This window comes from Halichoerus grypus, chromosome 14 (assembly GCF_964656455.1).
Source record: "Halichoerus grypus chromosome 14, mHalGry1.hap1.1, whole genome shotgun sequence".
Lineage (NCBI taxonomy): Eukaryota > Metazoa > Chordata > Mammalia > Carnivora > Phocidae > Halichoerus > Halichoerus grypus.
In genome coordinates this window covers 64,810,324-64,837,460 of record NC_135725.1, presented here as the reverse complement: position 1 = coordinate 64,837,460, position 27,137 = coordinate 64,810,324, and the positions used below count along the sequence as shown (strand labels likewise).

The 27,137-nt window shown below is 42.0% G+C and overlaps 2 protein-coding genes across 5 annotated transcripts in view; both read left to right on the top strand.

Annotated features, from left to right (window-relative positions):
* The window catches only part of GRIN3A (glutamate ionotropic receptor NMDA type subunit 3A), a 148,687-nt gene that overhangs the window by 105,753 nt on the left and 15,797 nt on the right, over nt 1–27,137 (top strand). For all 4 annotated transcript variants that reach the window (XM_036065886.2, XM_036065887.2, XM_036065888.2 and 1 more), the window contains exon 6: nt 4,600–4,751. In XM_036065886.2, the coding sequence (XP_035921779.2) occupies nt 4,600–4,751 (152 nt within the window). The remainder of the gene's footprint in view (nt 1–4,599; nt 4,752–27,137) is intronic.
* PPP3R2 (protein phosphatase 3 regulatory subunit B, beta) lies at nt 19,619–20,131 on the top strand. The gene has a single exon (XM_036065889.2). It carries the CDS (start codon nt 19,619–19,621, stop codon nt 20,129–20,131), a length of 513 nt encoding a protein of 170 aa, XP_035921782.1.

The window sequence follows — 27,137 nt, the reverse complement described above, 5'->3', positions numbered from 1 at the left end:
GGCTGCTAGGTTGAGTCAGCAATTTAAAAATAAGAATTCTTTGACCAATGAACACAATCAAATTTGAAAAGCAACCAATAAAGAGAAGGACAGAAATGAAACCTTCAAAGTTTTACTATTTTATGTTTCTGAATAAAATGGATTTTTATGTCTTTTAACAAATACCTCATCGAATCACCACATAACTTTTTTTCCTATGAGAAATTTCTCCCCTGGTTCTATATGCATAGTTTGTTTTAATTAGCTCATAATAACTACTATTGATACTAATAATCATTTAAATGTCAATACTCAATATATGTATTAAAATAGAGAATTTAAAAGGACAGTAATCTATTTTTAGCAGTCAATTGCAAATTAACCTTGACATGATGGAGTAGAGTGATTTAATATTTATTATTTCCTATGTAGCAATTTTTTATAAATGTCCCTGCAACTTCAACATAGCTTTTTCCCTAAGGCATTTTTAATACTTTTGTTGTAGTGCCAAAAATTCTATTCTTAGAATTATATAGATTTATCATAAGTATTAATTCCAGCTTTTTAAACTTTGCATCACATATTTCTGTCTCATCTACCCCAAATGCCACTATCAAGAATCAATCTAAGATGCCTCCTCTCATCCTCCCATCGGGTAGCAAGTTCTCATTCCTCTGAACTCCATAAAGTTGTATCCATCCTCCTCATTGCATCTAGTTTTCATATTTGACCTTTATTGAATTTATGCATCATCTGTCTTGTTTTCCAGAAAAGTACTGTAACTTTCTCCCACGTTGTCTAGTTATTTATGTCTGCCTCATCGCCCCCATAGCTTCATAAGGATAGAATTGGTGTCTGAGTTAACTTGGAAACCTCTAGAGCCCTCAGCGGGGTATCTGGCACAGAATAAGCATTCAACACATGTTTGTGGAATTAATGAATGGATGAATAGGTGTGCAATAAGTGCGTATCAAGTGAAAACATTTCTGCCATTATTACACTAAGCTGGGCTGGAATTGTTGGCTTTGAGACGATTTTTAGAAGAAACGGTATAGTCAGGGGGTGTCCTTGCTAGTTAATTTCTCTTCTATGTAACATCATGTACCAGGTAGGGCAGCACTTACAGTTTATTTCCACAACTTACTGAAAAGTTTATAAACAAAATCTGCCCATGAATAATATATATTTTGTCTGCTGAAAACCAACTGTCAGTTTAGATGATTGTGGTTTTTTTACTGAATTGCCTGGTTTGGGGAGATTACATCAACATGATTTCAGTGATAGAGCCTGTGTTGGAGGGGAGGAAATAGGCCAAGTATTCCCTTGTCTTGGTCACATGCTATTCTGGACACAGTGGAAAGAGAATTGGTTTTAGACTCAAACAGACCTACTTTCAAATGCTAGCTTTGCCACCTACGAGCTGCGTGACCTTGGGCAGTTTATTATTCACTCTTTAAGTCCTAAAGTAATACATATCACGCTTAAGTTCTTATAGGGATTAGACACGTGTGGAATATTATCTGGTACACAGTAGGACTCAATATATTCTAGTTCTTGTTATTAAATTTCCAGAGTGATTTAACTCAACTACATACCACAGTCTAGTCTACAATCTTAGTCTAGTGCATGATCTACAAAATGGGATAAGGTACATACAAAGTTTATTATAGCGCATAGTATATGGTAATCTCTCAATACATATCAGAAATTGTTGTTGAAAATTATTGCCTCAGGGGGGAAATACAGTAATATTCAGCAAACCTGGTCTAGTTATCCTGAAGATCAACCCACTTCCATCAGATAGTTCCAAGTCCTCCTACTATATGTTATATATGCCCCAGTTCTCTCTCATGGCATTTATCTCACTTGTAATGAAATAATCATTACATAGTGCAATAATAACTATCTCCCTAATAGCGTATACACTCAATGATGGCAGGGCCTGTATCTGTCTTGCTCACTGCTAAATCCTGATCGCTTAACACAGTGCCTAGTCACTCAGTAAATATTTGTTGAATGAGTGAGTGATGAATGCATGAGCCAGTAAGTCATTGAATATTATTATACACATGACTAGTGTTGTGCTGACATGTAAATAAGTACTGAAAGAATGAACTTGCAGCTGAATTGTCAATAGCATTCATTATAATAAAAGTTTCTAAAGAAAACTGCTTACTTCCTTATGGTTAGTTACCCATTATAAAAAATGTTATTTAATGATAACATCAGCAGAAGAACAGGCTGCCTATGTAAAGTCTTTTATTGTTGGTCTTGCTTTTCAAGCCAAAACTACTAGGCACAAAGTAGGCGCTCAAAATAGCTCTTTGAATGGAAAATTCTAATCATGCTCTTGACATTGTCATCACTTCCCTGACTTGCCATTGTTAGGGAACAAACAAAATTATCAGGGGGGAGAAAAACCATACAGCTCTTTAAAACTCAAAAATGTTTTCTGTGTTATTTATTTCTTCTCTTTTATTGGTTATAAACACATCTCAAGCCTCATTTTTTTAAAAAAGGATTTGTGTATACACAATAAAAAAACGGAACAAAAACTAATGTCCTTGGAAATAAATTGTAAGATAGAATAATTATAGCAAGTATTTGTTTTTATGAAGTATCTTTGAATTCTTGACAGCCTTTTAGTCTTTATCAGTGAAAAAAGAACGAGCTATACTCTTAATTTATCCTCCTCAATCACCCTGAGGGCACAATGTCTTTTTTTGACTATGCTGTGCTAAAGACAAAATGTAGTTAATTAGCTCTTTCACATGGCTCATCAAAGAGCTTAACAGTGAATTAACAGTTTGGGAGGGAAGTAAAGCCACATAGAGCGAGGATACATAGTCCAAGCTGATTAATTAAACTCTGACAACACATTACATCCACCTTTGTGCTCCTCCTTCATCCTTTCCCCTGCCTCTCTTGCCTTAAATAACCACTGTCCTGGATATTTGGCTTATTAGTTCCTTGCTTTTCTTCTGACTGTACTTCTGCCACATACATATGAATTCCTAAAAATATACTATTTTGTTTTGAATATGTTTACGTTTACACAATGGATTCATGCTGTAATCTTCTGGGACTGATCTTTTTTACTCAGTATTGCTTGGAGTCATCCATATTATCCCATGTAGTTCTAATTCATATGTTTCACACTATATACTATTCCAATTATGTAATATTCCACAATTTATTTACCCATTCTCTTGTCAAAAAACATTTGGGTTGTTTCCAAATTTTTACTATTATGAACAATGCCTCTAAGAACATTCTGGTACATATCTCCTGGTGTGGTTGTAGAGGAGCTCTTTAGAAATGTACTTAAAATTATTGGTCTTAGAGCATATGAATGTTCAACTATACAAAATAATAGCAAACTATTTTGGAGCACCTGGGTGGCTCAGATGGTTAAGCGTCTGCCTTCAGGTTAGATCATGATTCCAGGTTCCTGGGATCGAGCCCTGCGTCGGGCTCCTTGCTCAGCAGGCAGCCTGCTTCTCCCTCTCCCTGCTGTTCCCCCTGCTTGTGCTCTCTCTCTCCCTCTCTCTCTCTGTCAAATAAATAAGTAAAATCTTGAAAAAAATAGCAAATTATTTTCCACAATGGTTATATTAATTTGTATTCGCAGAAGCAACATATAAGTGATCTTATGGACCTACATCTTCTCCAATGCTTGGTCTTACCAGACTCTTTTTTTTTGGGGGGGGTGGAACAAGTTTTTGTGGATGTTTTAATTCTCATGCTATACTGTATGTTCACATGGTCTCATTATTAAAAAACTGACAAAAGTATTGCTGGAATTTCATCTTCATTTCTTCATGTTGGATGAAATTCCAGCAATAAGAAATGAACAAAAGATTGGAGCTGAAGACCTTAAGTGCTTGCTTTTTGCCCATTGACCAGATAAATAGAACTATCTGCATTATCTATGCAGCATGGGATTTTTATTATTTTTACCTAAAGACGTCTCTTTTTGGTAATGACAAACGTGTTTAAAAAAAAAAATGCCTGGTTTTTCTCAATACACCTTTAAAGGTTTTTAGATTGTTTCATATCTGGTCAAGTTGAGATTTTTAAGAAACCTCATTTTTAATTTGTAATAAAAGTTTACAACTTGATCTTTCTCAGAAAAGTCAACAAACGGCAAGCACCCATTAATAAAGGTCTTAAATAATAATAATTTTTAAAAACTGACAAAAGTAAAAGAGGGTGATGCATGACCAATGACTAGAGAATGTCATAAACTAGAGATTATATATAATCCAATTTTGTGTGTTGAAGGTTCAGAGGAGGGGTTCTAGGAGAGGTGGATAGGGAATCCTAGTCCTGGTAAAGTCTTCAAAGGTATCATCTCAAAATTATCTTGGAATGCAATGTGCCACTGGAACACAGTGCACAGCCCATTTCTCTCCTTTCCAGATTCATCTGTTCTACTCAGAAAGGCAGCAGATGCACAGTAATCATACCTTGGACCTCTCTGAGTCCTTTGAAGGAAAGATGCCGAAAGCTTACCCCCTACCCTTGGTACCGGAGCTGATGGCAAGATCACACAAGTGTGGTGACACCCCTTAGGATCCTCTCAGATGAAAGCTGATCTGAGATTATATTTTCTTCTAGGGTATGGTATTGGGCTCCCACCCAACTCTCCACTGACCTCCAATATATCCGAGCTAATCAGTCAATACAAGTCACATGGGTTTATGGATGTGTTGCATGACAAGTGGTACAAGGTGGTTCCCTGTGGAAAGAGAAGCTTTGCTGTCACTGAGGTAAGGAAAAAGTGCTGATCATGTTGATGCTTTGTGTTGCTTTACCTTGAAGACTATGAAGAAATACTGTTACATGTGTCCTGTGGTCAATAATCCAGGCTATTACATCTACTAGAACTCACCATGATATTTGCATTACTCCTAACTTCACTTGAAGAGTGCCCATTCCGGTAGGAATTTTCAATAAGACAAGTTCGTCTTCGATTAAAACGTGATGTTATTTTGATGAATGAATGTCTGAATTTCCACTCTTTTTCTATATGTTGTATCCACAAGCGCAGAAGAAACGCTGTTCGAAATACAGCAATAGTATCTGAGATTGTCATTAATAGTGTTTGGTTTAACTGTTAATTGCTGGACATGATGTGGACTTCAGAATATCTTTCAAGATCTAATCAAAGCTAATTTCCCAGTGGTCCAACCATGAATCCTTTGTGGGTTTAGAAAAATAGACACACCTTATGGGTAATTCTTAGATTACTGGATCATAGATTTTTTAAACTGAAAACAACCAATACCGTTCTTTTACAGATGAGAAGCTAATACCTAGAGAGCCTAAGTGATTTGCCCAAAGCACACAAATAGTCAGAATCTACATCTTTCTATTGCAGTGCTCTGCCTTTACAATGTAATTAGAAAGAAACCATCAAAGTAGATAATTGAGATAGGAGACTAAAAGATATAACAAGAACCATAGGTTCAAGTATTTAAGAGAGAAGCCAAATAAACTAGTAAAGGTCAGCCAGACATTAAAAAAAAAAAAAAAAAAAAAAAAACCACACACTACAGCCAACAACAATAATGACTTCAGATATCCTCTATTTTGGCAAATTTGTATTTCTACACAGACGCTTCTGAGCTCTGGAACCATATGCTTATCTTCCCGTTTGACATCCCCACTTGAATATCCTACAGGCATCTTTGACATTTAACTTGTCAAAAACTGAACCTTTGATCTTCTCTCCTAAAACTGCTTTTCCTCCTGTGCTTCACATCTTAGGTAATGATGCCTCCGTCCATTCAGTTACTCATTCCAGAAACTGCCAAGGATCCTTCATGCCTCCCACATCTCACCTTCTGCATCCATCAACAAGCCATACTTTTCCCTTCTATAAAATATGTCTCAAGTATGCCCGTTTATCGCCATCTTCACTGTCATCGCTCTAGTTCAAGCCCTCATCCCTCATCTGGACCACTGCAAAAGTCTCCTAACTGCTCTCTGTTTTCGTGCCTGCCTTTCTCCAATTTGTTTTCCACGCGGCAGATCACTCTTTTGCTTAGAAGTCTGCATTGGGCTGCCATGTGAATTAGGGAACAATCTGAAATGCAGAACATGGCCTACAGTGCCCTGTGGGACTTGAGTCTGCTTACATCTTCAGTCTCATCTCATGCCATGTTCCTCCTGACTCACTACAGCCCCACCACCATGGTCATTTAATTTATTTTTTAAAAGATGTATGTATTTATTTATTTATTTGAGAGAGAGAAAGAGAGAGTGCACGCAAGTGGAGGGAGGGGCAGGGGAAGAGGCTCTCAAGCAGACTCCACACTGAGCCCAGAGCCTGATGCGCGGCTTGATCTCATGACCCGGAGATCATGACTGGAGCCAAAACCAAGAGTCGGGTGCTCAACCACCTGAGCCACCCAGGAGTCCCCACAGTGGTCATTTTAGATAGAGACATGCCAGTGGCTTCCGTCTTGACATCTTGGCACATGCTATTACATCCTTCTTCCCAAATACTCTTACCCCTGCCATTTACCAGCAAATGCCTCTCATTATAAACTCCCAGCTGAAATCTCACTTCTCCAGAGCCTGTGCATAATCCTGGTTCCAATCTGAATCATATCTTCCTTTTTAACCTCATATTATATCTCATTGAGAAGATAGTCATACAGCAAAGATTTAAAGGAAGCAAAGAGGAAAATGGGGAATTAGGGAACTAGCCTGTTCTGTTTCTTACCATGTGGCAAAAGCTGTATTAGGGAAATTAACTCGTTGGTTCCTTCTACAGCCCTGTTAGGCAGACATTTTTATCTGTATTTGGAGAGGTTTGCATGGCTTTTTCTAAAAGAAGTAAAATTGGTCTTATACTGGTCAGCTGAATTAAGTCAGCCAAGAAAGCAAACAAACCAGTTGCTTCAGTTGTACAAAGCAACAATCACTTGGTGTTTTCTACCATTCGCTGTGACCATGGCTAACTCATGCCAAAATCTCCAAGTGATTCAAAGTCGACAGCAAGACGTTAGACATGACAAAAGGAGCTTCACAGACATGTCCCCAGAGCCAGCCATATGGAATGATTTGCACCTCCTTGATCACATGCACACCTCTAGGCTGTTGTCATTTCAGAGGACCATCAGACGGGTATCAGCTGGAGGGACCATCTGACTCCACTGGACAAGCCTTTGAGGGTGCAGGGTTCTGCAGACTCAGAGAACCTAACTCCACTGGGCACATAGAGGGGAATGTCCTTTTGGAGACTAACATAAATCTATTTATTCGAGTATGAAAAGAGCTACTACAAAGCATGATAAATTTGAAGCCATACATTTCTGAACTTGTATCCTGAATCTACCAATTACCCACTGAATGACTTAACTGCTATTAGGTCTGAGTTTCCTCATCCATGAATGAATATGATAAAACCTGTCTTGCTATTTTGTTCTGAGAAGAGGAGATCATTTTTGGAAAGACCTAGTAAGAAAACTGACACAGTAAGTAGTAAATAATGGAAGTGTTCATAGCTCCTCTCCCTCCATCAGGAGAATTGCCTGAGGTTCATAGATATCTTCAGCTATCTTCCTGCAGCTCTTTTTAGAAGTGAGGAAACCTTCCCCCAAAGACCCTCAGTGGATTTCCTCATGTGTCATTGGCCAAAATGGTGTCATCTGCCCTGCATAATCCAATCAATGTGAGGGAAATGAGATCATCATGATGGATTAGACCAGTCATGACTCATCCCCTTGGACTGAAGATGGGCCAGCTTCTCTTGAAATACATGATCACATAGAGAAGACCTAAACAAAAGCAGGATTCCCTTAGGAAGAAGGAGATGGGAGAATGGATGCTGAATAAGCAATCACCCACCTCTTCTACACCCACTCAATCGATGGAAAAAGTTGCTTCCTTTCATCCCACCCACTTCCATTCATCTATACAATCAGGTATTTGGATTTTATCATCTGCAAGAGCCCTCCCAGCTTTGATCCAGTGATGATGGTTTCCCTTTATATTATCCTGAGAGAAGAGTATTGATATTCTTTACAGTATAGCATCATGGTTGAAAACAGGGGCTTTGGAGACAGTTCTGGATTTGAACCCTTTAAGCTCTGTGTTATGTTACTTGGCCATTCTGAGCCTCATCTTCTGCAAATTGGGGCACTTTATAGGATTGGGGTAAAAATTAAGTCAGATAATGCTTGTAAAATATTGAGCTTATGCCCAAATATGCTAACCACAAGGTCACTTACGTTAAGGATTTTGAAGTTTCACCATAAATGTTCCAGGACTGTGTGGACTTATCAGTAATCTCAAACAAAACCAAATTAAGTGTGGACAAATAAGAAGACAGATTTTGAATAACAAATAATCAGCAGAAGCCAAACTCAGGGGAGGGGGATTTGGGGAAATCTGGATGTAGTGAGCCAGGAGGAGTTGGATAAGAGACTGACATCAGGATCAAGTTATGGTTGTTAAGACAGCCCTGGGCCCACAGATCAGCTGAATTTGGAAGGGGAGAGAGGTAGGAGTAAAGAGAGTGGAAGAGATGTATATTCTTAATTAGAACCTCAGAGACCGAAATGAAAGAAGATTCTGTGTGTGTGGTGGTAAGAGAGCCACCCTGAGCCTCAGGGAACGTTCTGAACACACATGGAGCTATTCTTTCTGAAGAACGGTGCTCTGCACTATGGCAGCTCCTGCTTTATGCAATAACTACTCTATGATGAGACGCAGGTATGTCCTGGAGGGCACCTCTCCCAACAGGGGCTCTTGAGGAAGATGTTCCTCTGTTTATTTCTGACCTGACCTCCCATTTCCCAGATCAAGTCCCAGTCTATATATGTTGCCACAGAGTAATTGAACACCCTTGCCCTCCGAAAAAATATCCTAGTTTGGCTAATGAGTAATCTGGTCACCTAGTAACACGACATGAAAGATGCTTTTTCTTCCTATTTCTGGTAATTGGACATTAGTACTTTGTCCCCTGTGAGAACCTTGATCTATTTACCTCCCATCTCTTGGCAACCCCAGAGCTGTCTAGCTGCAGTCTCTCTGGAAGATAAACTCATGTTTTTGAATTCCAGGGCTTTATCCGGTCCCCAGAGTTGCCTAGAAAATTGCAGGTCCAGTTCTGCCGACCAGACTTCAGCAATTCTCAGAGGAATTTTAAATCGACCTCAGATGTTTCTCCATGGTCCTCCTAGCACAACTCTGCCTGTGCCCATGGCAGACTCATTGGCACTCAGTTCCACTGGGGAAAACATATGGCAGACTTTAAGTTCCTCCATTTTCTTTTGATTCAGGGGGAAAAAAAAAAAAATGTCATTTTTTGGTAAAGTCACTGAGTGAATTTAGAGTTCCAGAGCAACCGTTTTGTGAAATCTGTTATTTGCAAACCAGGAAAAGGAAGGTGGCAGATTACAGTTTAGCAAACTCCCAAGATTCTTCAAGAAATTAAGATCTATGATGATATCTTTTTTTTGAAAGTCTCTTTTAAATAATGGATCGAGTAAATAATTGGTTGAAACTTTCAACCAACTGCAAATAGCAAAGAAGGAGAGGAAATAGTGGTCTTGGCAGAGAATGGATGCACACTCAAAGAATCCGAGGAATTTCCAAGAAACCATTTGCAAAGGTATGGTTTAAGGAAACCAACAGAAAGAGTACATTCTCCCAGGGCAAGTAAAGTGGAAGAGCAATTACCACATCGAGGCTCAAAGGAAAAAAGGGAGAGAGCCATTCCTAGAACCCGGGGGGAGGGGATAGCAGAGGGCTTTCTAACAGGAGCTGTAGGCTTTGACGAGGAACATAGCCAACCTGCAGTAACCTGGCTGGGAGATGGCCAGAGAATAAATACCTGACCTCAGCTCCTCTAACCTCTTCATCTCCTACCATGGCCTTAGGTCAAGGGAGCCTGTCAGTGTGGTCCACAGAGGACCTCCCCAGGGCACAAAGCTGGATGGAGAAAGGTGGAGAGTGGGTCTGGAAGGGCAAAAGAATGTCCAGCATAAACCCTCACAGCGGATGAAGATGGGGGATGGGACTGCTAGAGGAATGTGCCCGCAGCCTGACCATCTGAGAATGTGTAGCTTCTGCACCCAAACACAGGTCCAGCCTGCAGGGAGATAGACAGCTCATGCCTTGCCTTGGTCAGAAAGAGAAGAGAAGTACAACCACCGGGACAACACTGATCTTGGAAGCCAGGCCACCCTGGCTCTACCATGACTATGAGGAGGCACTTTATGTCCTTGGAAAGGTTACGTAACCTCTCTCAACTTCAGTTGAATCCGTATCTTGCTGGATTGTTACAGGGTTTTCTGCCTCTGAATCCAAGGGTCTCCTTGTTGAGTGCTGAGGTAAACAAATACATACTGAGCAGGAAATTGAGCATTGCCATGAAAGGAGTTCCATCTCTAGAATTCAGAGGCCTTGATTACATGGTGTAAGGAAAAGGAGAAGTAAAGTTTGGAACAGTATAAAAGTAAATCATTGTACTTTTCAGTGTTTCTTAATATCAAGGAAAGTGCACGATAGGAAACTGCACCATTCCATCTCTGAGCTCATCCTCAACTTGACCTTCATTCCATCCTTGAAATTACTCCATCCGTGGCCTCCCCAGTCCTGAACTTCATCTAATAAGGGACGGGACCACTGGGAAGGAATGAAGTGAGATGTCTGCTAAGCTCATTATTAGTTTGTTTTTTAAAGCTGAAGTTAAATGGTTTGTTTTCAAGAGCACTGTAGAGGTGCAAATGTAAAAATAACCCGTTTCAAAATTATCTACATCACAAAGTCATGAACACAAACTACTTAACCTCTCTAAGTTTCCTCTGCTCAATGGAGAGAACAATATTTGATGCTCCTGGCTTGGTGTAAGAAACAGAGATAATGTACATAGAAGTGCCTGACATCTACAAACGTAGGTGTTGAGTGAATGGTAGTTGTCATATTTGTCTTGACTCTGACATGAACCAACTGAGTGACCTTCAGCACATCACTAAAGTTCTCTAAAGCTTGTTTCCTCACCTTAAGATTGAGCTGTGTAGCATGTTTGGCTTAGAGAATGCTGTAGTTCCCAGGCTGATATGACAGGTTTGGAGGGATCTTGACCTAAAAGATACAGATCCTGGGACACAGAGAAGGACAGACTGGCTGGCCTCCAGTCTGGGCTCTCCATCTCTGACCACTGCCCCAGTCCACCAAAATGTGCATCCCATATGAAACTTCTTAATATTTGTTCACTGAGAAAATGGAGTTTTCTCTAGGTAAATCCATTCTTCCCTACATTAATTTTTTGTTGGGAGGAGGAAAGGGTTAGTCAACTCTACATTGAAAGCCAAATAGATCACACAAGTCACATCAAGAAACTTCAATGCTGGTCAGTTTTCTTTCCAGTTTGTCTTTAAAAACCCAAAGGAAATGGCATGGGGGTGGGGGAGGGGTGAGTTTTAATGCAGTCTTTTCTGCTCTTGACAACTAGGTCACATCTCAACAGCCTCCTGCCCCTCTCATCCCTACCCCTTCCTTTTTCAATTTAAAATGTCACTGCTATTCAACCTGATGAAAGTTATGGTGAGGCAAGGAGAGTTAATGACTGTAGATTGCTTTAAATTAAAATCCCGTGTATCGGGAGCCACCTTGACAGCTGAGTGCTTCCCTTGGCATAGCCTAAGTAATTAAGTTTCATATTTAAGCCAAGCATAAGGTCAGATGGATCCCACCCAGGTAATGCTTTCTGGAAACCTGAAGAAGCACAAAGCCGTACGTGTGTCCTTTTATGACGTGGAGTGGAATTGCACGTGGAGAAAGGGAGGCCAATCTCCAAAAGGCCTCACCTTCTTATACTCTGCTACCAAAATGAATTCATTCATTCATTCCTCCATCCATGCATCCATCCATACAGATATGTATTGAACGCCTGTGTGCCGGCCCTGCACCAGGGGCAGCTGATGCAGAGATGAGTACAGAACTCACAGGCAGGGAGACAGACCTGTGAACAAACCCCCGACGCCACACCGTCACAGGGGCAGCAGGAGAAGATACAAGGTAGAGCAGTGACACAGGCAAGCCCGTGAATCATTCATGGAAGAGCAAGAATGAATCCGAGAAGGCTTCCTGGAGGAGGTAACCCCTGTCGGGGGAAGAACCCTCCAGTTAGAGCATGAGCAAGACACTGAGGCATGGAATTATAAACAGTGCAGTTCGGCCCCACCCTTTAGAGACACTGCACCCAGTGATGCTGGATGGACAGGACTTTATGACCTCCTCAGGGATGCTGACATCGTACGTAGATGACCACCTTTCCTTGTGTTCTGCCTTACAGCTCCCCTGCGACCCCCACAAGAGCAGACACATCTTTTTAAATCTCCATATGGAAGGCAGTCTGAAATAATTGAAAAAATTTCAGCTCCAAATTAGACATACTGAGGTTTGACACCCCGCTCCATCCCTGTGTGTCCATGCAAGCCATGCAACTTCTAAAACTTCAGATCCTTACCCCCAAACTGGGGATAATAATAGAATCTACCTATAAGTAGTGAAATATATTTAATGAGCTATTTTAGGAAGAATGCTTAGCTTAATAAATGTTCCCTCCTCTTCCCCTGAGTATAGAATTATGTGTACAGAAGAAAAAATATTTGGTAAATAACAAGCACATGCAGGAAATTACAGTTGGTGCACCCGCCCTTTTGGACCCATCTCCAAGAAAGCAGGAGCATCTTACAGTTAACAAGCATCTTACAATTCCAACGTAAAGATTCTTTTATGTGTTATTTACATATGTTGTAAAACTGAAGACTGTTTTACTGGAGGACTTGAGAAATACATGATTCTGGAATTTTCTACCTTGCAAAGTGCTGAATTAACCAGATTATCATATCATGTGGTTCCTTTCTTCCAACTCAGCTTCTAGGTTTGAGTGGGGAAACACTTGTGCAGACCATTACGATACACTTAAATCAGATTTTTAAAGAAACAACAGTAACTATTTTCTTTAAATGTGATCAGTGGTATTTCCAAGTCAGGTGACTGGGTGGGCAGGCTGGAGCCCTACAATTCTCCCCTGTTGCTTTCCTCTCATGCCACATCATCACAAAGGTGGGACTGTTACTCTGTTGCTCTCTGCTTACAGTAGATGACAGAAGTTGAAATTTTGCTACAAGGAAAACTAATTCCAGCCAGCGCCCTCTTCACCCTTGTTAATGACCAAGTAAACAGACCTCATGGAATAAGGGTCTCTTCCTTTGTATACCAGAGATGCTTGGGCATAAAATATACCCAAGACCGAATACTGTTAATAGTTTTTGCTTTTTCCCTTGGTTACATTCAATGGACTCATGAATATTTATGAATATGGTTATTTACTATGCAACTAAAAGGCGTGAACAGTGTTCAAACTGATTAGGACTATTGTGAGAGACGGTCTTCCTTCCACTTTTTGAGATTTCCATACACTGAAATCTATAGGGGAATCACATGAAACGGGACTCCTCCCTAATTATTCCCTGTGCTAATAAGTAGTTGCTTCCAGGCTCTCAAGATTCTGGCTTGAAAAAAAACAGAAAGCTTGGAAATGTGTGAAGATTGCCATCTAGTGGCTGTGATGTGAAGTGTCACAGACTATCAGAAAAGCCATCTCTTTTGTTCCTCACAAACATCGTTAACCAAGTCTAAGAAGGTGAGAAATTGCCCTCATATTCCCTCTGTCACGTCCAAGGTCTCTGAAGACACTCTCTCCCAATGGAGCTGTCGGAGTTGGTGGAATTTCAGGACATGTTAGATGAGAAGGCAGCATCGTGGGGGAGCCCAGGGATCCGTAAAGGGTGCCCCTCTCATCACACATCATAGGTGGCTTCCTGCAACATCTGAGCACAGGGCTGGTTAGCCCGAGAAGTCAGTGCAGTGCCATGTGGAGCCTCACCTCTGCCCCCTCCCTCTATCCTTGTCCAGTAAGACGTCAGGTCTGGTTGGTATGGGTTGAATTATGTCCCCCAAAAAGACATATTGAGGTTCTAATGAACTAACCCCTCAGAATGAGGTACCGGTTTGGAAACAGGGTCATTGCAGACAGGATTAGTTAAATTGAGGCATGGTCACACTATAGAAGGATGGGTCCCTGATCCAACATGCCCAGCGTCCTTATAAGAGGACAGTCACTCAGGGGAGACAGACACAGGGAGAACACCATGACCATGAGGCAGAGATTGGGTTTATGCAGCTGCAAACCAAGGGATGCCAAAGACTGCCAGCAAACCGTCATATGCTCGGAATCCGTGAAGAAGGAGTCCTCTACAGGTTTCAGAGGGAACAGGGCCCTGCTGACGTCTGGAGTTCAGACTTCTCTAGTCTCCAGAACTGGGAGACAGTCAACTTCTGTTTAAGCCCCCAGTTTGTGGTTCTTTGTTATGACAGCCAAGCAGATGGGTACACCTGGCCTTTCACCTCCAGCGCCTCTTTCCGCCTGCCGCACTCTCTCATTTTCCAGACGAGCACGTGTGGTCGTCCTCGGTGGCTGGCTGCTCATCTCTCCCCTGTTTAGTTCACCCTTCACAATGCCAGAGTCATCTTTCTAGAATAGAATCCTGATTCAGTCACTCTTGTGCGCTTTCAGTCACCTTTCTGTGTCCTATAGAAACCAAATGTCTTGGCCAAATATTCAAACTCCCATTGATCTGGTTCCTTCCATTTCACTTTGGTATTTTACTCAGGTACTTCAGCCACATGGCACCAGGTGCTGCCATCCCCAGCTGCTCCCTTTCCCACTTCTGTGGTTACGGTACCTGTCCCCCTTGTCTTTGTCAGGATCAAACAGTAGTACTTCTTGCAAAGAAAAGTCTTTCTCCATTTGTCCCCAGCAAGAATTCTAGGAATTTCCAACCACTTCTCAGTTCTCTGAATTCTTATAGCTCTTAGCCTTTACCTTTCTGATGACATCTTGCCTTTTCCATCGTGTGTTATAATTAATTACAACTTCCTGATGCCTCAAGTCACTCAGCAGTCAGTAAGCTTTCTGAGTAGGGACCATCCCTGAATGCCGTCAGTGCTCTACATGTTGAAGAAACACGATTGGATAAGTGATGCCCTGTAAGGAATGACTGAATAAACGTTGCACTTTCTTCAGTGTCTAGGGAACGGTCAGACATTTCTTCACTTCATCTAATACGATGCTCTCCAGCAACCGCCCTGTTCTGGCCACAGTGGCGTTTTTCAAGTTCGCCTACTTGATATGCTCCTCCTGCCCCAGTGCCTTTGCACATGTCGTTCCTTCTTCCCAGAACACTCATCCCTGCCCAGAACAACTGGTTAATTTCTTCTTCTCCTTGATATTTCAGCTCAGTCATCACTTCCCCAATTAAGGTTTAGTTCATCTTTCTGACTGGATCAAATTCCCATTGTGTGAACTCCCCTGGCACCACAAATCCCTATTGTGTTACCTCTTACCTGCAACACTCACCGCAGGTGCCCCTTTAACATTTCTGGACATGATAATTTGGTTAATGTCCATCTTCCCTGCAAAACTGTAAGCTCCATGAGGACAGAGACAGCTGGAAGAGTATCTGCTTTAGATCACCACAGTATGCCTCTCGTATCGTAGATGTTCAATAAATATTTGTGGAGAAAACAAATGAATAGTTGAGTGTATCTGCATGTATGTATATGTAAACAGTCTATTAAAATTTTCCAGGCAAGCCTAAAGTAGGCAATAATTATAACATCTATCATTTTGGTACCTACTACGTGCTAGGCACGGGGGCCTAATTCTTTAATGTGTGCTATCTCATTTAATCCTGAAAATGATGCTATGAGTTAGCAGTTGTCCCTGTTTTCCAGATGAGCATGATTCAAATAAATAATTCTGCCCAAGATCAGAGTTGTTAAATAGCAAAACGATGATTGAATACCAGTGCTCATATTAAATACCATGCCAGAATTACGAAAGAATATCAAACAGATTATTCTTGATCCTTTTGAATACACATGATAAACATAAAAGACTGACCAAATTGCACTACATCCTTCCAGTCATACTCTTTATTAAATTGTGGATTTCTCAATAGCAAAACTATATATTTCTCAAGGGGCTGTATCTTGTTTACCACAGAAGACCCATCAGCTGACACAGGGCCTGGCACACAGTAGGTGTTCGATATATATTTGAACTTGAAACAAAGTTTGTCACATCCAAGAAAAACAAAACACATATAGCCAGAGCCAAACATCTGCTTTGGAGAAAGCAAATAAAGGAGTAAGAAAGGGACAAGAAAGAAGATAGGGTACAAAAGGTATTGAGAACCTACTGTACACCGGCATGCTATTTTAGATGGCTTTTTTATTATTTGAGATGTTCTCTCACTTAAACCTAAAATAACACTATGACGCCATTATATTATTCCTGCTTTGCAGATGAGAAATCTGATGCTCGGTTTTAAACTCAGGGCTATGTGGTTCCACAGTCTGGAGGATGGCTAACGCCAACACAAATTGATGTTAATGTGATGATTGACGACATCACAGATAGGTGAGGGTTTCCAGGTCAAGGTCAACAACCCACCGCCTGGGAATCTCCCAGAATGACTGTGTGATACTGCTCAGAAACCCATTCTCCTAACTAATTTGAAAGATGAGGCCTTACATGAGCCACAGGACTCATCACTTCCATTTTTGTTGGTTTTATTTTCCATTGGCAGTTATTTTTGCACATGACCATCTCATAGTTCTTTCCCCGAAAACTCTTGAGGAAAAAAATAATGACTTGCTGAAATGGAAGTGCCATCCGGCTCCTGATTTCTTCCGGAAGTCAACCCTTTTAATTTACTTACTTCAGTGAATGTCCGAAGGTCCAGATCCCTCCACAGTGATAAACAGAAAGAGTAACAGTGAAAATGACTAGGAATAACAGCCAGAGAAAATGGAATCAATGGCATTGAGCCCCATAATAATGCTGAACTACAAAGTTTATGAAATGTAGAGCAATGGGGAACTCAATTTCACATTGACTAAAACTTAAGCTCCAGCGTGACATTGCATCCTCTCCAGGGCAGGAATAAAGCAATTCTTGGTTGCACCCTGAATTGTTTTAGGGAAGTGGTACCATCTTCCTGGTAGTGTCTGTTCGACCATGAGTTAACTTTTGTGACAATACTTCTCTTATGTAACATTTCTTTTTTTTTTTTTTAAGATTTTATTTATTCATTTTAGACACAGAGATACAGAGAGAGAGAGAGAGAGCATGAGCAGGGGGAGAAGCAGAGGGAGAGGGAGAAGCAGGCTCCCTCCCGAGCCAGGAGCCCAATGTGGGGCTTGATCCCAGGACCCTAGGATCATGACCTGAGCCAAAGGCAGACGTTTAACCATCTGAGCCACCCAGGCGCCCCTCTTATGTAACATTTCTATATGCATTCCTGCATCTCGCTCTCAGAATAACCACATGCAGTGGAGAAGGCAGTTATAATTACTATCACCATTTTACAGATGAGGACACTGAGGCTGGGGCAGGAATGGCTCCTCTAAGGGCTCACAGCTAATCTGAGCAGAGCAGGGACTAGAACCTGGTCCACTGAATTCTTTTTTTTTTTTTTTTTTTGAAGATTTTATTTATTTATTTGACAGAGATAGAGATAGCGAGAGCAGGAACACAAGCAGGGGGAGTGGGAAAGGGAGAAGCAGGCTTCCCGCTGAGCAGGGAGCCCGACACGGGGCTCGATCCCAGGACCCTGGGATCATGACCTGAGCCGAAGGCAGACACTTAACAACTGAGCCACCCAGGCGCCCCTGGTCTGCTGAATTCTTATGCTCTCTCCACTACCCTTCACTACCTCCTAATAAAACACATAGAGGAATAGAGGAATACACTTACTAAAGTTTCCACACTAATATCTCCTTTCCAAATGACGACCATCGGGGTACGTCAGTGAGGACTCCAGAAGTGTGCTTGATGGGCCAGTGAGGTCCTCGAGCCTGCGATTGAAGGTCTGTAGTCAGTCCTCAAGGAATGTGCTGAACTGGGGGAGCCAAAGATAATGCTGAGGGAAGTGCTTAGAGCAATGAGTGACGCGCTGCACATGGTACGAAGGAATGCTCATTAAATGACACCCATACATGTAAGGACCCTGGCTGCCAACTGTTCATTCTTTAAGACTTCATCTCCACCAGCAGGGGCAATAGTACTGAAATTAGTAAGAATAATAATGATGATAATGATTTATCATGTTGGCTAATACCAGCTTTAATCCTCATACAGCTGTACAAAATGTATGATTAGCCCCATTTCACAGGTGGGAAAACATGTTAAGCGAGTTGTTTAAAGCCTTACTGCTACTAAGCGGGCAGTTCAGAGCTGATGCTGGGTTGTTCTGTTTAAATTTTTTCCATCCTGTCATGCTTCTTTCAGATCCAGTTCATTCAATCAGTTGGGATAATAATTCAGTCATTAAATATTGTAGCCTACAAAACTTCCCTTTCCCCTTAAACTGTCTAGCTCTTGGGTGAGGTATCCCATAGCTCTGTGGTGCCAGTTTCAGCATAGTTGCCTTTAGAGTGATATTTTGGCTGAACTTAAAACACGAAGAAGGTGCTAGCATTTTTTAAGTGAATGTTTGCCCCCTTCAGTTTGATTTAGTGGCCTGGGGTTCCCCCTAGTCCCTGTGAACTGCATTGCTCTTGAGTCAAATTTATTTCTTATGCATTTGGAGTAATTGATGTGCTCCTAAAGGAAGAAGGAATATGGGGTGGGGGGTGCATGAGATTCATGTTTAACAAAAAGAACAAATCCAGTTTAAGCAAAGAGGAAAGAGTGAGACAGCAGAAGGACCACTGTTGCTCTCAAAACATGCAAAAGGCTTCTCTGGGCACATTACAGCCGTTCCAAACGTGGTCCGCAGGATGGCCACCAGGCTCTGGTTCAAAAAAGATGAAGACCAGCCATAAGATGATGGCTTCCAAGTATTAGGGCAACCAAGGCTATATTCTTGGGAACTGTGTTTTCTTGAAAGATGCCCCGAATTCAGCATTGTGTATATTCCTCAGGAATATGTTACCACTTATCAGTGATCGTGTGAGAAATTCTGTGTGATATCTGAGTGGTCTCTTACAAAGACCCTGAACCCCATGTCTTGAAAAAGGTCAGGGACCACTGTACCGGAAGGATGTCAATCCTGGTAGAGAATTTAGGAAATATGTATAAGATCGACGTTTTAATGTATTACTTCATTTAGTCCTTGCACTAGGCCTGCGTAAGAAGCATGAAGAGCCCATGACTGCAGTTCGCTCAGTCATTCTGTACATATTGATTAAGCACATACCGCACGTCGGGCACTGTGCTGGGGATACTGCCGTTTTGGAGTTTACTAAGGAAAAGTGAGGAAGTGAGAAGATAAAATATTAGCAAGGGAACTAGGGAGAAAAGAAGGAAGGAGGGCGGAGCAGCCTGTCAGCCTGTCCCTCTCCTGGGGGTCCATCTCCCCAACCTCCACCCCGCTCCACTCTCTCCTACCTTCTCCCCGTCCCTCCCCTCCCTGCTCCATCGCTTCCATGAGGTGGAGGGGGGGACCGGGAGCCCTCCAAGCCTCCGCCCCCCCACCCCCGCCCCGCCGCAACCGTCAACCCGCCCGCGCCCACCGCCTTTGGGAGCGGTGCTGCGTCCACAATGGGAAATGAAGCCAGTTACCCGGAGGAGATCTGCTCCCGCTTCAACCCCGATGAAATTAAAAAGCTAGGCAAGAGGTTTAAGAAGCTGGACTTGGACTGTTCGGGCTCTGTGAGTGTGGAAGAGTTCATGTCCGTGCCCGAGCTGCAGCAGAACCCGTTGGTGCAGCGAGTGATCGACATCTTCGACACCGACGGCAACGGAGAAGTGGACTTCAAGGAGTTCATCCTGGGGGCCTCCCAGTTCAGCGTCAGGGGGGACGAGGAGCAGAAGTTGAGGTTCGCCTTCAGCATCTACGACATTGATAAAGACGGCTACATTTCCAACGGGGAGCTCTTCCAGGTGCTGAAGCTGATGGTGGGCAACAACCTGAAGGACTGGCAGTTACAGCAGCTCGTGGACAAAACCATCATCATCCTGGATCAGGATGGAGACGGGAAAATATCCTTCGAGGAATTCAGCGCTGTGGTCGGAGGCCTGGAGGTCCACAAGAAGTTGGTGGTGATTGTGTGAGCTTTTAAGAGCACCACCCACCAACTCTTACTTCCCTTTCTGTCTCTTTTAAGATCAGCTCAAGGCAGCCCAGCAGCTGTCTCTCTGACTTATTTGGAAGTGTTTCTCTTTGTGAAGCCACATTTTTCTAACACGAACCTCATGACCAACTCTGTGTTGTTAATTCTTTTTCTCTCAATGATTCAGGGTAACACCCTGATTGGGGGAGACCAAGATGAAGGAGAATGGTGGGGAAAGAAAATCAAAAGGCCTTTCTAAACATCCTTTTCTGTGTTTTGATTCAGAAACCAAACTATAAAGAGTCAAGAAGAACTTTAAAAATCCAAAAATAAGAAAATATACATATCTTTGCCTTTATTCTCATAGTTTTCTAGATGGGAGGAAATTACACAATTTAAATCAGGTGTTAGGTGAACTCTTCATTTACTCGTATCCAGGTTCTCTTGACAGATTGTTAACTTCCTGTTATGGCAAGAGAAACAGATCTGTTTCTCTTGGCTGAGCAACTTTCAAGCAGCTCTCTCTGGGCAGTGAAAGCCCGTCTTTCCCTTTCCTAGGCTGCAGCCTGCTCCCCATCTTGCATCCAGAAATCCCTGAGCCCGCCTGGAGGGCTCCTCCTGTCCTGTCGTTCCAGCTCCTAACCAGGAACTGGTCTCAGGGCTCTTACAAGAAATGCTAAGCCTGGACTAAGTGCCCAGCCCAACTCTCAGCCTCAGTGGCAGTTTTTCAGGGTGGGCTACCCATCCTGATATGAAGTTCAGTTAAGATTGCTTCCAGCCAAACAGGGCAAGGACCTTCCCAGAAAGCTCTTACCTCCAAAACCCAGCCCCTCCATCACCCCCAGTTAGAGGGGGGACAGATTCAGAGTCGTTCTTCCCACAAGACAGAGGCAGAGATGGGCAACTACGTCTCTGCAGCAGGGGGAAATGCCATCTGCACTAGCTAAACTCAGTTTTAAACATCAGACCTGGGACCTGGCAGGGAAGCTGAGAGCTCTTTCACCCCAGGAAGCCTTTTCTCTAATGGAACATTCAGCCCAGAATTCCTCACATGAGGATACACCTGCAGCTAAGGTGTGTACTGGAGCCTAGTCACCCTGGGCGAGGGCAATGTGTGTGCACCTCTTCCTAGCTCCGGGTTTAGTGATGTCATGTTGATAGATTGAAATTGGCCATGGGAGGGACGCCTGGGTGGCTTAGTTGGTTTAAGTGTCTGCCTTCGGCTCAGGTCATGATCCCAGGGTCCTGGGATCGAGTCCCGCGTCGGGCTCCTTGCTCAGCAGGGAGGCTCCTTCTCCCTCTGCCTGCCGCTCCCCCTGCTTGGGCTCTCTCTCTCTGACAAGTAAAATCTTAAAAAAAAAAAAAAAGAAAAAGAAAGAGATTGGCCATGGTGGAACTGGCACATCACGGAAAGGAGCAAAACCTTTTCCTGTTGTTTGGTTTGGAGAACTCGTGTACCAATAAATATACCACTGCCTATACTCCAGATGTTACCAGCTCTCCAAGGCCCCACGTACCGTCAGTTCTCAGAAAACCAGCTGCCCTTGGTCCCAGCACTTGCCACTTCACACCAGTCCTCTTCCTTACGGTGGACCACTGCCCATGGAAGGGTTGAAAGCTTCCCAAACACCAGGACAATGAAACCTACTTCCCTACACAGGACAAAACTCAGGTGATTTTTCTCAGGATGAGGAAGATCTGTTTGAAAGATATTATTATCCTTCTATTTTGAAAAAGCCAGTCGCTAGTCTTAAAAAAACAAAAGTAGGAAAAATAAGTCCACACATTTAATTACTGTCAGGGCACCCATCTACCAAGGCTCCCCGCCATACTTTTTATTTAGTAGATTATTAAGGAACCACAAAAAAAAAATAGGAATCTCTGTCCCTTTAAATCCTGTGCAGTTCTAAAAAATGTATTAATAATAAATGGTCCCAACCCTGTAGTGATATGAGTCATAGCCCTATTGCAGGATAACATCGTTGAAAGATTCAGACACACCTGGGTTTGGAGTGTGTCTTTACACACTCCAGCTCCAATTTACAACTGGGTTCTTAGGAGTCATTTATTAGCTGTGTGAACATGAGCGAGTTACTTAACCTCGCAGTATCAGTTCTCCTAATTAAAACAAGGATCCATTGTACGGTTATTTTGAGGATTCAAAAATATACAACATTGGCTGGCTGGCTTGCTTGGTTGGCAGAGCATGCAACTCTTGATCTCCGGGTTGTGAGTTTGAGCCCCATGTTGGGTGTACAGCCTACTAAAAAATAGTAAGACAAGTGCCTAGGGCACAGTGGGTTCATTCTAATTCCCTTCCCTTCCCCCTTACTCCACTTCTATTAGATCAAGATACATAAGGGAAACAGGACGCTTAATTTTTCCTTTTGAACCCTTTCTTAGTACTTAGCTACACCACTCTAAAATTAACTGGATGTTTGTGTAAGCCTAATCCAGAAAAGAAACAATGTCATAGTTCTCCCCACCCCCTCATTTGCAGAGGGAACAATAGACTTCTTGACTAGAGAAAGTTTAAAAGAAAGACTCTTGGGCAGCCTGGGTGGATCAGTCGGTTAAGCATCTGCCTTCGGCTCATGAACCTGGGATCCTGGAGTCCTGGGATCAAGTCCCGCATCAGGCTCCTTGCTCAGCGGGGAGCCTCCTGTTCCCCCGGCTTGTGCTCTCTCCCTCTGTCTCTCTCTCTGACAAATAAATCTTTAAAAATCTTTTGAAAAATAAATAAAAGACTCTCATTCTAGCCCAACCTATTTGACTTTGTGGAGGAAACTGTGCATGAGGAAAGCGAGCATGTGTAGTGCTAGCCGAGAAGGCCTCCCAGAGACATTTTTTGTATACCCTGCAATGTACACATTAAAATATGGAAATTTAAAAATTACGACCAAGGGTTTGAAACATGTTGGATTTCATGTTTAAATTCAACAAGAGGAGGAAAAATATCTCAGCTTCTGGAATGGCTGGAAATAAGTTAATTGCTCGATCAATCTACTTAACATAGTTACCCAGAGCTTTATGGCAATGACCTTGAACTGAGAGCCTGTTTACAGTTTCAGCAACTGGAAAGATCTGACTGTATGGATATTTGGGAAGAAAGATCACATTTACTTCCAAGTTAGAATGCTCTGACTTTTCTGTTAGTTGCTGGTTGCCAACAAATGTAGTTCTGTACAACTCCTTGGGTGATAATGGTAGTTAACACTTAATTGAACCACTGTTCCAGATTCTGTTGAAGTTGTTATAGCATTTAATCGTAATAACACTGTGAAGTAGGTGACATCATTCAGTTTAATACATGATGCTATAGAGATATCTAGAATCTTCTCTAAGATCTCCCAGCTGGTAAGTGGCAAAGCAAGAACTTGAACCAGGCTTCTTCTTTTTTTCTTAAGATTTACTCATTTGAGAGAGAGTGTGCACCCAGTGTGGGGAGGGGCAGAGGGAGAGAATCTTCAAGCAGATTCCCCCCCGCCCACCAAGTGCAGAGCCTGTGGGGCTTGATCCCACTACCCATGAGATCACTACTGGAGCTGAAACCAACAGCCAGACGCTTAACTGACTGAGTCACCCAGGTGCCCCTGAACCAGGCTTTCTGACCCCAGATGCTGAGCTCACTGCATTACCTCTTATTTTTATGGTTCCTATATTTACCTGCTTCAAAATATTTCTGATGGTTTTATTAATATAATCAAATCAAACCTCAGTTTTCAGAAAAGGGATGAATTACGTGTCAGGGAGCAAGCAGCCCCCACCTCTCACCTCTTTGGTTTTACATATTGAAAAAAAAAAAAAAGTTAAGCAAGGCAGTCTTGAGTCATCTTCCACCTTCATCTCATTTTGAAAAATAAGTGACGGTATTTAGATTAAACTGATAACAGCAACCAATACAGTTGTAGGCTGTAGAGATCAGTAACAGTATGTTGTTATGAACCCTATATTAATGGATTGTATCTGCTCTCTATGTTGCAACCCCAAACCACTAGACACTTCTTTTTTTTTTTTTAAACATAGGAGAAAATATGGCTGCAGCACTGTTGGTTTATCCTCTAAGTCTATCATGCTTTAGAGGCATTCTCAGGGAAAAACCTCTCAGGAAATTTTTTTTTGGTTTAGTTACAAACTCTGTTCTTCACTCATGCTGTTGATTCCCTTTGTTAGCATGTAGGAGGTCATTGATCTGGCTACTGTGTTTTACCTGTTTTGCTTGCCTTGAAAAGGGAAAGGCTTGGGTGTTCTTAAAGACAAGGTGGCGCCGTAATAGGCCACTAGACTGAGAATCAGAACTGGACCCCCCTCCTTTCATATTGGCTACCGTAGCTATCCCCAAGGCTGGTGACTGTGCGAATAGCAGCAAATCATGTGTCCGCTTTAAAGGCATTAGCTGATTCACAGTGAAAAACCACAACACTGAAGGGACACTAGCTGCATGACAGCTGTGTACATCAAAAGATACAGTCTGACAGCTCATAGGCTTGCTCTGACCCACCAGTACATTTTTTGTTGTTGTTAGTTTTACATGATGTTTGTGCTCACAATTTTTTTATTTGCCAATATTTTTAAAATCTGAAGATCTTAAATCAAAATCAAAATGAGCATAAAGGAGTGCATGCTACCCCAAGATGAGAGTGCCCTTTTATTGGCTAAGGTACCTCTGAAGCATGCGGCTAAAATGGAAAGGCTCAACGAAGAGAAAATAACGTGCTCCACTCTTTAGTACAAACACTCAAGATGCCTAAAATGTTCATTATTTTTCAAAAATAAAGCAACTGGTCATAAAACACTTATCCCAACAACGGATATTTTCTAACAGCTGAAACAATACACAGGTTTACCATAGTCAAAACAAATACAGCCATATAAAATTTCAAATTTCCACATAATAAAATCTAACAAAAGCTAACAGTAAAGCTTAAAATTAGAGAAACAGAAATTGCATGTAGGAAAGAGGTTAATAGCTTTTTTTTTTTTTCAATAAAAAGCCTCACCTTGTCTGAAATGCATAATTGGTAAAGGATGTAAATATATGATTCATACAAAAGGAGATGGGAAAAACAAACATCAAAAAATAGCCTCACTAAGTAAATACAAATCAAAATGTTTAAAACCAGGGAAGTGGGGCTCCTGGGTGGCTCAGTCGCTAAGCATCTGCCTTCGGCTCAGGTCATGACCCCAGGGTCCTGGGATCGAGCCCCACATCGGGTTCCCTGCTGAGCAGGGAGCCTGCTTCTCCCTCTCCCACTCCCCCTGCTTGTTTTCCCTCTCTCACTGTGTCTCTTTCTGTCAAATAAATAAAATCTTTTAAAAAAATAAAAAAAACCAGAAAAGTGATTACGTGTAAAACAGGCTTGCAAGGATGGGAGCACTCTGTGCATTGGGGTAACACCAGGAACAGCGTTCACACTTGGTGAAAGCTCACCGTACATTACGAGGCATCAAAACAGTTACATCATCTGACCTGTTAATCCCACCCACGGCATATATATATCTCAGGGAATCAAAACCAATTTTTTAAATGCTGTACACAAAAGATTTTTTGTTCCAGCAATATTTATCACATATAAATAATAAATAATATTAAAGAAAATTAAACACCTGACAGTTTGAGATTAGTTAGGTCAATTATGGTAAGTAATAGGCGATAATATAAAGCCATCAAAATTAATAAAGTCACCGTATAAATGCACACATTTTTAGAAAATAATGGTTTTTTAAAAAGCATAGTTGTTATATGCTATGTTAACATAACTCTGGAAAATACATATGCATATGGTTCATATGCAGTTCAGGAGAGAAAAATGGAAGAACAAAGTATTTTGTAGGGACACCTGGCTGGCTCAGTCGGTTAAAGCCTATGACTCTTGATCTCAGGGTTGTGAGTTTGAGCCCCACATTGGGTGAAGACAATTAAAAATAAGATTTTTTTTAAAAAAGAGAGTATTTGTGTAAGAAAAGGATTATGATTAATCATGTCTAAGTTTTAGAAATATTTTTCTGAGTTGCTTTAAAAATAAATAAGATTTCTGAAAGACCACACAATGGAACTGATGTAGCAAATTGAGCACCAGGTTCAAGGCTAAAAAATGGTTCCCGAAGCCTAGAAGGAGCAGGGGTTTGGGGAACGCAAGGAACAGAGAGGCAGCCCTTCCTCAGCAGCATGGGCAGTGCCGTGTTGATGGAGCCATGAAGCAGATTCCAGATTAAAGAAGACAGAGGTGCCCCAGCCCCAGGGCCTGGGAAGTGATGGGACATTCCCACAGACACCAGCTGCTGTCCATCTAGATTATTTTGCTCATCCAAATGTGTGAGCACTGTTAACTTCGCTTATGCGTTGTTGTCCTGCTGGATTTTGCAAATCATCTCCCTGTTTGTTTCTTTTATTAAATGTGATTTTTCAGTCTGCCTTCATTGATGAGGAAATTCCAGATCCTCTGAGTGAACATCCTCTTTCTCCCTTTTCATGATTATTGTTAATTTTTTTAGAAATCCCAAATGATTACCCCTTACTCCCTTACCCTACTGTCCAGCCAGGCAAACGCTATCCCCTGGGAGCTGTCCTTGGTGCCTCGGAGCCCACACCTCATGCAGGTCTCCATCTTCTGTCCCACTCCCACAAAGGGTCATATGTATGGACACAACAATGAATCTGCCAGATTGCTGGAGCTGCTGCTCCTCTGGACAAAATAGTGGGTGGGAAAAAAAGTGTATAAATAGAAACAGCATTTGCTTCCTACGCATCCTGCTTCCAAGTATCCAGGAGTCATCCATATTTCAGAAGCTCCATAGCCTTTCTTTTCTTTACCTCTCACTAAAATCATTATTCCTCCCCTACACCTGTTCTTACTAAAGAAGAAGAAAATTAGTTTGAACACCAGGATTGGGCTTTACAGACAGGAGATAATGCAAAGTTCAATGCACCAGATCACTAAAATATAAAATGATTTCCTCTGGTTCTTGTAGTTATTTTGCTCTGGGGGAAGCCTACTTTAATAGGT

What these genes read in the sequence shown, in the direction of transcription:
- PPP3R2 (XM_036065889.2), top strand. Translation starts at nt 19,619, where the DNA reads ATGGGAAATGAAGCCAGTTACCCGGAGGAGATCTGCTCCCGCTTCAAC.